This window comes from Ictalurus punctatus, chromosome 13 (assembly GCF_001660625.3).
Source record: "Ictalurus punctatus breed USDA103 chromosome 13, Coco_2.0, whole genome shotgun sequence".
Classification (NCBI taxonomy): Eukaryota; Metazoa; Chordata; class Actinopteri; order Siluriformes; family Ictaluridae; genus Ictalurus; species Ictalurus punctatus.
In genome coordinates this window covers 9,889,010-9,901,201 of record NC_030428.2, presented here as the reverse complement: position 1 = coordinate 9,901,201, position 12,192 = coordinate 9,889,010, and the positions used below count along the sequence as shown (strand labels likewise).

The following is a 12,192-nucleotide window of genomic DNA, read 5'->3' as shown; positions in this document are numbered from 1 at the left end:
GAATTTTCAGTGTCAACACACTACTCGCACTATTTATACTACAAAACGAAGCAGAATAGCGCGCAAGTATGTGCGCAAGCACACTTCATGTCTTTATGGATCGCGCTTTGAGCACACTGACAGTCATGCGGGAACAGGTTTTGGCTGCTTAGTTCCACTGAAGGGAACCTGAAGAAATCCTACAGCATACAAAAGGAATCCTGTACAACTGAATGCTTTCAACTTTGTAGCAACAGTCTGGGGAAGAATCGCATACAGTATGCGTTTGTGGTCAGGTGTCCACAAACTTTTGTCTACATAGTGTACGTCCATGGGAAATGCAAGTGCTGATAACGCGGGGTAATAGAGGACAGCGACAGTGCAGTGATCGGAAGATGAAGAAAATATGGTCTGGTAAACGGTCTGCACTTATATAGTGTTTCTAAAGCACGTTACACCGTGTCTCATTCACACACCAATGGTAGCAGAGCTGCCATGCAAGGCGCTTACTTGCCATGAGGAACAACTCGAAGTTCAGCGTCTTGCTCAGGGACACTTCGGCATGTGGAGTCATGTGGGCCGGGAATCGAACCGCCAACCTACAATTAGTGGACAACCCGCTCTACCACCTGAGCCACAGCCGCCCAAAATAAGGTGGAGCTTGGGAGCGGTCCGTTTTACATCATCAATCAGTGTAGCACTGCAAAATTTCCGGATCCTGCTTCACATGACGACATCACAGCACTGAGAGACGTTTGGATGAAGCGCATGCTGAAGGGTGGGTGTGAACAAATATGCCAGAAGCTGATAGCGTAGCAGCAGGTCGTCCAACCCAATCCAGAAAACCTAATCAGCAAGAATGCACGTCAGCACTAACGCGCTGTACTTGAGGACGGCAGCCAGGTTTTCAATGATGAAGCAAAACAGCAAGGCAGATTCAGATCTTCTTTAGTGTGCGCTTTACAAAAAAAAAAAAAAAGAAAAAGAAAGAAAAAAAAGGACCATTTCTGAATAAACAGTTGAAGCAAAAACTTTTGTACAAAAGATCCTGCGTTCAGGTTTCATTTTATCGACTGAGGTATTTAGTTTATGATTTAGAAAATAAGCCATCTCTTAGCGGTCTTGTTCTCCTGCAGCAGAATCATCAGCATGCCAAAAATACCATGAAGAAGACACTACATCCTTCCAAAAATGTTTATTGTATTTATTTAAGCAGACAGATAAGAAGCCTGCAGGCTTTTCTGACTCACTGTAAAAGACATTAATACCAGTTGGGGTGTGCAACATGTAAGATAAAACAAAGGGGAAAAAAAGTCCTTCTTCAGACCTGAATAACAAGACAGACAGAGCCCATGTCAATCAGTCAGTCTTATTTTCTCTCACACCCACGCTTACTTGCATTTGTACGCCAGTTCTAATTAATAAACAGTTTATTTCATTTTTAATACTACAAGTAAATATTTTGGGCTCAGAACTAGGAAGTGCTATTACAATTCCATTTCAAACTAGTGCTGTTCTGAATGAACCAGAGATGACGGTGAAAATTTATTTCAGTTGGACAACTGGTCACACACACATGCTACAGCGGTTCACTAAGCAACAGTGCCCCACACACACACACACACACACACACACACACACACACACACACACACACTATTTCCATAACTTCCTGAAAGAGGAACACACCCATTGAAAGAACAATTTCAGAACGCACAGTACATTTCTCATTTCAGTTCATCGGCTCTCCATGTCCAACATAAATCACACTAACTACTGCAAGCTGGATTTTTGGCCATAAAAAAAAAGAAAGAAAAAGTCTATACACTGATGAAGGGCTCAGAGCTTCAAGCCATTTACTTGGACCGCACCCAAAATTCAGATTTTTAAAAGAATACCACAAGCACCATACAGTTACACTGTCATGCCTGTTCATGCACATTATGAAGAGGCTATGAAACAGAAAATGTGACGCAACATGAGAGTTCTTTAGGAATGCACATCCTGCAAGGGGGGGGGGGGGGGGGGGTTTACACTTATCGCCATGTTTAACACCTGATACAAGATTTTTTACACCTTTTAAAACAAAAAACAGGTCATACTGGCTGAATACATGTGATGCAAATGAGATGTGCTGTAAAGTTGGCTGGAATACAACCACATGAAAACCAAATACAGAACTGAGCTTGCATGTGTAAGCCTGTGGTCGGCAGAGAATCAAGATGAAATGAGAGTAAGAGCCCCCCCCCCAAAAAAAACCCAAACAAACAAAAACACAACCCCTTGAAGTCATAGCCGAATAAAGGCAAGTGTATATATGTTTTTTAAATTATTATTTTTCACTGCAACAAAATGAAAGATTTTAAAAATATTACTGATGTATGAAATAGTTTTTTTCTTTTTTTTAAAGAAATAAAAGAAACATCTGTATTGTGTGTCAATACAACAGAGACAGTTTGTAGATATTTGGAGTCGATTTTAGTTTGCAGCCACATTAGCTACATGGAAAACAAACAACAACAAAAAAGGGGGGGCTCTCATTGCTAGCAGAATTTTGTTAATATTTTAGGTTTGAATTTTTGACTTAGAGTTTGACAAAAGCATGCAACTACTATATGGAGTGTTAGTAACAATAAAATGGATTAAAACAATTCTACATGACAAAATGAGGAATAAAATCAAAATTCTAGTTTAAATCTATAAAAGTTAAGCTGTTAAAAAAACCATACTAAACCTTGTTAGTAAAATAAGACCTTAATAATAAAAATAATAATATAAAAAGTATTTTAATCTCACAATAAATTCACTTTCGTGATATTGGGCCGTGCTACAAATAGAAATGAAATAAAACCATTTGTTTGTGCTGCATTTGTGCTTGTTTTGTTTGAGATTTGCTCGCATTATATAAATCAATATAAGGCAATCATTAATTAGAACATCAAATATGTGAAGATGAAAAAAAAAACCACAATAAGAGCACACATGAACCATTTCTGTCCAGCAGGAATGACCGATTCTAAATAGGCTAGGTTAGTGATTTGGCTTTGGTTTTAACATCAGTTTAGGCAATATGTCCAAAACCAAACTGGAACAAAAACAATATCGGGGCACATACAAACGAATAAGGATTTCTTTTTCGACGGGGTTGACCGAAGTAATCCTTTCCCAGCCATCAAGTCTCGCATAGCCATTAAACAAAAAAAAAAAAGTTTAAGAATATATAGATAACTAAAGCAGTCTCGAAGCTCGCGCTCACCTGAGAGAGTAGGTATAGCCCGTGTTGTCTGCATCATGCTGTTGAGCGGTGGTGTGTGTGTGCACTTTAGAATACACCATGGTCTCCTTTCAGCTCAGACTGCAAGAGTCAAGGCAATGGAGTTTACTCAGCAAAGAGCGCAGTGTTTCTGCAGAGAGAGCGTCCCAGTCACACAAACACCTCCACCAACATCTCAACACACATCTACACTGCATTCTGGGTTGCCTCATGTCTTAAGTACTAACATTATCTAGCTGTAGGATCATGTGGACAATGTTCTGCGCTGAGCCAGGGAATAAGGCCAAGGCACTCCCAGCAGCTCAGCTCAGCTCTGTCCTACAATCCCAAAGCTGTCCCAAAACCCTTACACAGAGGGAAATTAAAAAGCATGTGGCCGAACTAAAATTAGAAGAAATGTTATCCAGAGCAGACATGATGGATTGAGATCATTTCAGATTAAAACAGCAAATAATAAAGAATGATAAAAGAAGATACAAGGTCAAGCAGATGGGACTGAGTGAATTTCCATTCTACGACACACTGATCATTACTAGTCCGCTTTCCAGAGTACAAAAGACTACAAATGGTTAGGACGTGCATTGTTTGGGATTAGAAACTAAAATGGTATAGATGCGGCAGTGTGAAGAAACACGTACCTTTGTGAAGCGATTCACTGCAGTGCCATGAGCTTAGCGCCTCCGACTATTATGTAATTTTTCCTCCCCACACAAAAAAATAAATAATAATAACGCGGCGCAACAACAGAAAAAGCGCGTCCTGCTATAGGTTACAGCTCGAAAGCCACCTGTTCGCAGTCTGCGACACACGCACACACACGACGTTTAGGTGTGTCGTGGTGGGCGTATATAAAGCGAACAAACCCTGCTGTAAAGCTGTGTGGGAGAAAACTAGCAGCTCTGTTCGCGCCTGAATCCCAACAACACCAATATGGCCTCTGTGCAGCTCAGAGAGGAGGAGAGGTGGAGAGGAGGAGCGAGCTGAGGCTCTTAAATAGACACCAAACACACACAGGACACACACACCACCAGAATAACCCGCAGATCATATTTCACGTCAGTGTCCACCACTGCTACTCCATACAGACTACAGACAACCAACACACACACCTCACAATGTACACTTACTGTGATGAACAACAGTTTAAATAATAATAATAATAATAATAATTAAAAAAAGATATTTTTAACCCATAATGAACTTTCCTTTACTTTCACACTATCCAGATGAGGATGGGTTCTCTTCTGAGTCTGGTTTCTTCCTAATATCATCTTAGGGAGTTTTTCCTTGCTCAATAGGGATACATTCACACGCTTAACATCTGTATCCTGTGTTTATACGTTTCTGTAAAGCTGCTTTGAGACAATGTCCGCTGTTAAAAGCGCTATACGAATAAAACTGAAAAATAAAAATACTATACTATTTTTTTTTTTTTACTAATGGACACTCGACTGTTACACCCACACGTGCCTCTTCTCCAAACCTGGAAACGTTGGAAGCACACAATTGTATAATAGGATGCCTTTGGATGCTGTAGCCCGAAGATTTCCCCTTGCAGCTTGACAATGCACCCGTGCACAAAGCGAGATCCACGAAGACGTATGCTGTGTTCCAATTCTCCTAGACTATGCGCTAAAAGATATGAACGCTTTTTGTGGAGAAAAAAAAAAAAAAAAAAAAGTATATAAATTTTGTGTGCGGCAAAAAAAAAGTATGCAACTACTGGGATATACTAACAAGTCACGTAACCGAAGGGATCGTCGCTTCCCGGATACGCAAATGATCACCTAAAACAAGGTGTCCACAAATTTTTGGCCATATGGTCCACGTTATAAATACTGGAACTCCATCAGAAAGTGCACTAAGAAAAAGGCACAAAAAATATACATCATAATAAAAATCATACAGTAGTGTTACAGTTTGAAATTTTCACCATGTGATAGCCTAGCCAAAAAAAAAAAAGAAGAAAAGAAATACAAAGTTTCATGGTATCACTGTATTAACAACCATTCAAAAACAAGCAAACTGGAGATTACAAGTTATGCTGAAATCCATTGTACTCATAACTCAAATAATCCAAATCAACAAACGCAACGGAAATGGCCCTGTGAATCCGAATTCCAAGTTGGGAAATCGGGCAACATCTTTCCCGAATTGTGTGACAGATCAAGCCTGGCATCACAACAACATGGCAGCCCAGAGTCAACAGTAATGTGTTACTTTTCTATGGTGAAAAGGTGTTTCATCACTAATCCCAATGATGCCACAGCCATCCAGGAGTCCAAGAGAGAAAAACTTGGTGGCAGTGCTGGCATACTCTCTCCTCTGTCAATCACAGTGACACTAACTAATCGCGGGTGTCTGTGAGCTCAGGTACGTGGATGACGGCAGGTAGCGCTTTCCTCAGAGTGCGTTACGCTGCCCTGTGATGCAGCATGAGCAGCAGTTCGAAAAGATGCAGTTGGCTGGTTTCACGTGTCTGAGGAAGCACATGCTAGTCTTCACCTTCCCTGGTTGGTAGCTGTTGTATGATGGGGAGAGCTTGCAAGTGGGTGGGAATTGGCAAATAGTGAAATTGCGGAGAATATTGGAAGACAAAGCACACAAACAATCCAGTGGCACACAAGAGATGCCGGTATCGGTCACATGGTCATTAATATTATAAGGTAAGAGAGAGAGCAAGCCCCATCACCTCCTTTAAAATTCCTCCCCCTCCCAAAAATAAGAAGTCTAACTAGCTTGGCAGTGTGCAGAAATAAATAAAATAATTTATATTTGTTTGGTTTAATTCTGGTCAGCAATGGGGTTTGCTGTGGGTTTGATAGCTGCAGCAGAGGAAGCAACACAGCATGTTTATATCAGTAGCTGTTTACACAACCAAAGGGCTTTCAGCTTAGTCACGTCCGAGTGCAGAAAAAGAGAGGTTGCTATTGTATCATTTACGACAGAGATGTCAAACTCAAGGACTGCAGGCCAAGCGTGGCCCTATAAATATACTGAAAAAAGAAAAGCTGATGGAGTGTAAAGATTTGAAAAACGGCTATACTAAAATATATATATTTTTAAACCCACCTACTTTAATCAGTACAATTAATTTAATCACACTGTCCTAAAAAATGCATGCAGTTTCTGTTAATTCGTCTTTTTCTTATAAAACATATTCTACTTTCAGAGCCTACTGGTGTTAATCATCACAATAGATCATAATGCATTAAATATGAACAGAATTAGATCATGGCCCATCAAGTTTTTAGGGAATCGTAGTCAGACACAAAAATAATGAGAAGCAATGGAGTAAGGAACTTGATCAAGTGGAAAAAAAATAAATTAAAAAATGAACAAGTCTTCTACCTGATTACCCTTACTCCTTCTTCAGGGTCCCAGGGAGCAGCCGGGTACACCCTGGCTCAGGGCACATGTTAGAAACGCCAATCAGCCTACCATAAGCTTGCATAACATGTCTTTGGACTGCGGGAGGAAACCAGAGTACCTGGAGGAAACCCCCACAGCATGGGGGGAACATGCAAACTTCCTTTCACAGGAAATTTCCCCGGCAGGAATCGAACCCTGGAGTTGTGAGGCGAACATGCTAACCACTAAGCCACCGTGCACCCAAGTAGAGGGTAATAGATGAAAAAGGCAGCAGTGAGATAACATATACTGTAACTGACTGACAACTAGTAAAAAGTGTGACGAATAATAAAGGACATCAGGGAGTATGTTAAATCTCATACACTTACTAAATATGCACTAACAGCCGCCGTTTTTTCTTCTTCATCATCATCATCTCTTCCCTGGAAACTTGCAGACAATGGGAAACACATTGTCTTGTTCATGAACAGTTTACAATATAGATAGTGTCTCTGAAACGTTGGATGCTGCAGAGAATAACTACCCATAGAGCAGTTCAGGTGTGTAGCCCGCTCGAACAAAAACCTACCACTTAAATGCAAAATACAACAGCTCGTAATCATGAGAAATACTGCCCGTCCCTGGACGCGTTCCGTTTTCTAACCTTACTACTACATCCTCAGATATGTAACTGTGCACATCAATTTCATCCTGCGTTCGTGTTTCATTAAAAAAAAAATTTAAAAAATTAAAATCAGCTTAAACTGTAAGTTAGGCCTAAACTCTTGTAGCCTTCTTAGCAAATTTATACCAGCCACCCCTGTGGTTAAGACATTAGATTAATCAGAGCTGGGTTTGTTTTTATAGATAAAATAAAAAATCAACACAAACAGCAAAAAGAAGGATTTAACTTCTTCTAGGTAAAATGTTCCATCAATTCCTGACTTTTATTTTTTATTTTTTTCTCTGACCCAATTTATGTTTACTTCTTGGTTTAACTCCTGTTTGTTGTCATTTTTAAAAAATATTTTCGTCATGGTTGTTGCCTCTGACTTCCTCGTTTATTATTTTACTTCCATCCAAACACTTACGGGGGGGTTGAGTAGAAAATTAAAGCTAGGAAGTTAGCTAGTTAGCTGGTGATAAATGGTGAGTTAGCCAGATAGATAACAGCAGTGACACACAGCTAACTGAGTCCAAGTGCTTTCAAAACATCATATTTATATATCTTCATCAAAATACGGCAGTTTTAAACCAGTGTACAGCTGACTTGTTCATTCATTCATTCAAACGGCTGCTAGATTGTTTGTTTGTTTGTTTGTTTGTTTGTTTTCTTGCTAATCAGTTTTTCTCAGTGTTTTCTCACACATCCACTTACCTTCACTCCACAAAACCGACTGCCTTGAGACTAATTTTCCTAAGGAATAAATACATTTAAAAAAAAAAAAAAAACCCAAAGCATTAACTTAAGTAATTAAAAATAAAATATGTGAAAGAATATTCGGTGAGTTTATGTAATAATGACGACAGACCTATCTCCACCACTTTATAACCCCCACCCCTTGATTCCTGACGTCATCAAATGCGTCACGCTGGCAACCTGAAATAAACGTCATTATAGATTAAGGATATAATTAAACAAAAAAATTTAACAGTAGACATCCCCAACATTAATCTTTGCCAGTTGATCATTCATATTCTTAAAAGTATTTTTATTTTTTTGCATCGGAATTTTCCGAAATGTATTTATGCAAATGAGGCTAATTACATATGCATATATTTGCATACTCAATAAAACCACAAATCTCACCTTTTAATGCTGTTTGAACATAAATCTTTATTTCACTTTCAAGAGAAGTGATTATACAGAAGAGGTTGCTGGAAAATCATTTCTTTATTGCTTAAACTAGAAAAAAACACGTACTGTTATAAAAAATATTATATGCTAACACCCCCCCCCCCAGTATGAAATCTGTCATAAATCAAACAATAATCAACATTTTGGGAAACGACTTTTTCTGTTATCTCCTTCTGATATTCATGAATGGAGGTCATCAGGATATTTTTGGTTCTAAATTAAAAAAAAAAACTGAGAACAGTTTTTAAAACACAATGTGATTTCACGTGTTATGCCTACCGTAGTGGTTTATTAGATTCATATGTATATCATAATAATGTATATAATGTAACGATAATGTAGTGGTTGTGAGAGGAGAAAAGAGTGAAATTAACGCTTTTCTGTTGAGCGTAAAGATTTTTATTACTACTGCCATTAACCCAAAAAAACCTAACAAACTGATGTGACCAAAATTGTCATTTCTACCTGTAGTGTCTTGCCTTAAATTTCTGATCATATTACTGTTCCTTGTCTAAAGATTGCAGTGTATACCGTATATACCTGTTGATGTCCGTAAGCAAGGAACTAAGAACACACCTTTGGTGCAAAGATCATTTAAAATGTTCTTTATTATGTATTTTACATATGAGTTTTTGAATTCAATAACATAGATTAAGCTATTAAATGATTGTTATTAAAACAGCCCATTGTCGTGAGTGTGATGGCGTGAAAAAGATAAACTCCTATATAAAAACGTACAGTGGGTGTGGTAAAACTCTGTATTTCAGCATAGGTCCTCAACAATACTTTGGATCCGTTATTACAAAATGTGTGTTCTGGAAGACTGTCGCTCCACAGCTGATGTCCATCTCATTTAATCGGTTGCACAATTTTCATTGATATGTAGTTCTGTAAGAACAAAATACAAATCCTTAATGCATTGCCTGCCATATGAAGGAAATAAGAAGTTGCCTGCACTATAATATAGCACTCTATGATCCGAAGAACACTATGAGCTCTTTAATTGGTAAATTCAATCTTGTCCTTACCGGTAATGAATAAAGAAGAATTCCAAGGAACAGCAGCACTAATATCAATATAATCAAGCCGATAAACAGCCACTTGAATCTCCGCCAGACAACGAACTTTAAGGTCTTGCATGGGTTGGTGAACCAGAAGAAGGAAGTTTCTGGTCGGCTAAATGAATAAAAAAACGAGACGTTACCAAATGTCAGCATTGTATTAAACTATATATATTTTGTCATGGCCGCTGGTGATTACTTTGGTGGGTTGAGCTTTGGATTCATATTGGGTTCATCTCTGCCTTTTCCTGCTGGCCTCTCATCTGCCTCCTTCTCATTCACTATCTCCAGTGTCATCTCCACTTTCCCCTAAAAAGTAGTGCCTTTTTATTTATTTATTAATCTCTGATGAATGTATTGAATTACATTACAAAGTCTTAAATAAATCTCATATTTCCTGCCATTGTCTAAGCTATACATACACCAAGCTCCTTCTTTCCATCTTTTTCAATGTAGCAGGGCCACCATCCTCTGACCGACTTCTGGGCAAACAGGGACTTGGACTGGTCGAATTTCTGAGGTGATTTTGTCACATTATCCAGCATGTGCAGGCTGCATTTCTCAGGTATTTTAGCAGGGGAGATGAGATTGTTCAGATTCAGTTCAACAGCGCCTGTAAAACATGGCAAATTAGCACCCTCTACTACATGAGCAAGAGAATTTCAGATGTCTCATACACAGAATAGGTGAGTAATCTTACCAAGATAATCATCCAGGGAGAACTTATCGTTGTCCCATATCTGAACGATCAGCTGAGGTGGAATCCGGAATTCTGTTTTGTCGAGACTCCAAAAATGTTCCTGTTCAGAGGAAACACCTTCTGAGTATTTTTATAAAACAAAGCGTCCTGGTATTCATCTTCATATACTAACTTTCAAATGCATTTTATGATTTACTAGTGAGCTGGAATGGGGTGTAAAGTACTTGGTTACTATACTTAAGTATTCTTTTACTTAAGGATTTATATTTTACTCAAGTGATATTGAAATTGAATGCTTGTATTCTTACTTCATTACATTTCCAATAAAATAAACGTACTTTTTACTCCTTACATTATTATATAGACCTTCAAAGTACTTCACAAAGGCTTCTTCTTCTCATCTAGACAATGACTGGGCATTATATACGCATCAATCGAATGGGCTCAGTTTAGCATCCTATTGTATCATTTCAGTTTAGCATCCAATCAAGTACATCAATACTATCAAAACGATCAAAAATCGTGACAATTTGTAATCTGCTGTGACATGCTTATCATGCTACACAATGAAGTAGCTACCCGCTAAGGATGAGCGCTCCTGGCCCTACCTCGGTAAAATGTTACAATATTCTGGAGTAAGTAAGCAAAGACTTGTATAAAATAATGAGACTCCTTTACCTCTCTAGACAGAATGAACTCCATTTCATTTGAAAAAGCGTGTTGAGGTATATTTTGCTCATTTCATCACATTAACGGACCATATTTAATTAAGTTAGCCTGTTTTCCTTGCTAATGCCAGGTTAGACTAGCATCAATTCCAGTAGCTAAAGTAACTGGCTAGGCAGCAACTCACATTCTAGATAATGGTATATATTGGTAATTTACTTGATAGTCATGCATATGAGCAGCAAATTTACAGAGATTGAATGATGTTTTCAGGCAAAACAGTGTAGTTGTTTTATCATCTTATCATACATCATCTTCTAACAGTTTTGGATAACCAATACAAGTTACTTTTCATACCAAAACATGACATGGACTAGATTTCCTCAGTAAAAAACAATGAATACATTGCTTAAAAGTTGCAACTTTTAATTTAAAAGGAGCAACATTTTTTTTCTTCACTTGAGTACATTTTTGGCTGGATACTTCGACTTTTAACGGAGTAAGATTTTGATGTTATCGATACGTTTACTTGGGGACAATTTCTCCAGCCCTGGTCTAGAACCTCAATGCCAAAACACCCAGGATGGGATAAAAATATCCAAATGATTTTGGAGTCATAGTGCAATTCAGGCAGCCATATTCAGTGTCAAGCTAACCAGAGCCTGCTGTACTAAATAACACACTCAATCTCTCAATGTACATACCCTAATTATTATGGTATAATATAGTAGTCATCTTGTCACATTTTCCTACAGATTGGTGCATTACCTTTTTGGAAACCAGGCACAGCTGCTCAGCAGGCAGATAATCAAACTCAAAGACAAATCGCCAGTTGAAATTTCCATCACCATCAAGAGATCTATAATGGACATCAGTCTTTTGCTTGTACTCCTCTTTTCCTGCCATCCACCTATGAAGTACACCCAGCCAAACAACATAAAATGCTGTTTCTCTAAATAAGAAAGCACTGATGATAGATCTATTAAACAATGTGAGGTTTTTGCATGTACCCCTTCACATAGATGTCACTCATCTTCTCTCCAGTGATGCTGGTTTCATCCAAAATGACATCAGTGGTGTTCCAAATGATGACACGCAACATATGTCTGGTGGAAAAGAATGGAACAATGACTAGTTATTTGCGCACCTATAAGAAATGTTAAGAGTCATTCACGGTCATTAATAGGAACTTTTCCTTACGTTTTAGCCTTGCGTGGGGTAATATCAAAAGGAGGTCCAGGAAGTCCAAGGTTTTTGGGGAAAACATCAACCCACATTTGAAGACTTCCCTATAACAGACGGA

General features: G+C 38.4%; 2 protein-coding genes across 11 annotated transcripts in view; both read right to left on the bottom strand.

Annotated features, from left to right (window-relative positions):
* Positions 1–8,004, bottom strand: part of sun1a (Sad1 and UNC84 domain containing 1a) — a 33,362-nt gene extending 25,358 nt beyond the window's left edge. For 3 of the 9 annotated variants that reach the window (XM_017483422.3, XM_017483424.3, XM_047159488.2), the window contains exons 1-2: positions 3,892–4,192; positions 3,236–3,383 (exon numbers count right to left, since the gene is read on the bottom strand). In XM_017483422.3, the coding sequence (XP_017338911.1) occupies positions 3,236–3,315 (80 nt within the window). In that variant the 5' untranslated portion in view covers positions 3,316–3,383; positions 3,892–4,192. Of the gene's footprint in view, positions 1–3,235; positions 3,384–3,891; positions 4,193–7,982 lie in introns of those variants that run through there. The other 6 variants (XM_017483431.3, XM_047159489.2, XM_017483432.3 and 3 more) reach the window with 4 other exon arrangements.
* A 681-nt stretch (positions 8,005–8,685) lies between these two features.
* Positions 8,686–12,192, bottom strand: part of myof (myoferlin) — a 39,665-nt gene continuing 36,158 nt past the window's right edge. For both annotated transcript variants that reach the window (XM_017483944.3, XM_017483945.3), the window contains 8 exons: positions 12,090–12,178; positions 11,900–11,995; positions 11,658–11,799; positions 10,224–10,323; positions 9,946–10,136; positions 9,723–9,832; positions 9,491–9,638; positions 8,686–9,350 (listed from right to left, as the gene is read on the bottom strand). In XM_017483944.3, the coding sequence (XP_017339433.1) occupies positions 9,312–9,350; positions 9,491–9,638; positions 9,723–9,832; positions 9,946–10,136; positions 10,224–10,323; positions 11,658–11,799; positions 11,900–11,995; positions 12,090–12,178 (915 nt within the window). In that variant the 3' untranslated portion in view covers positions 8,686–9,311. The remainder of the gene's footprint in view (positions 9,351–9,490; positions 9,639–9,722; positions 9,833–9,945; positions 10,137–10,223; positions 10,324–11,657; positions 11,800–11,899; positions 11,996–12,089; positions 12,179–12,192) is intronic.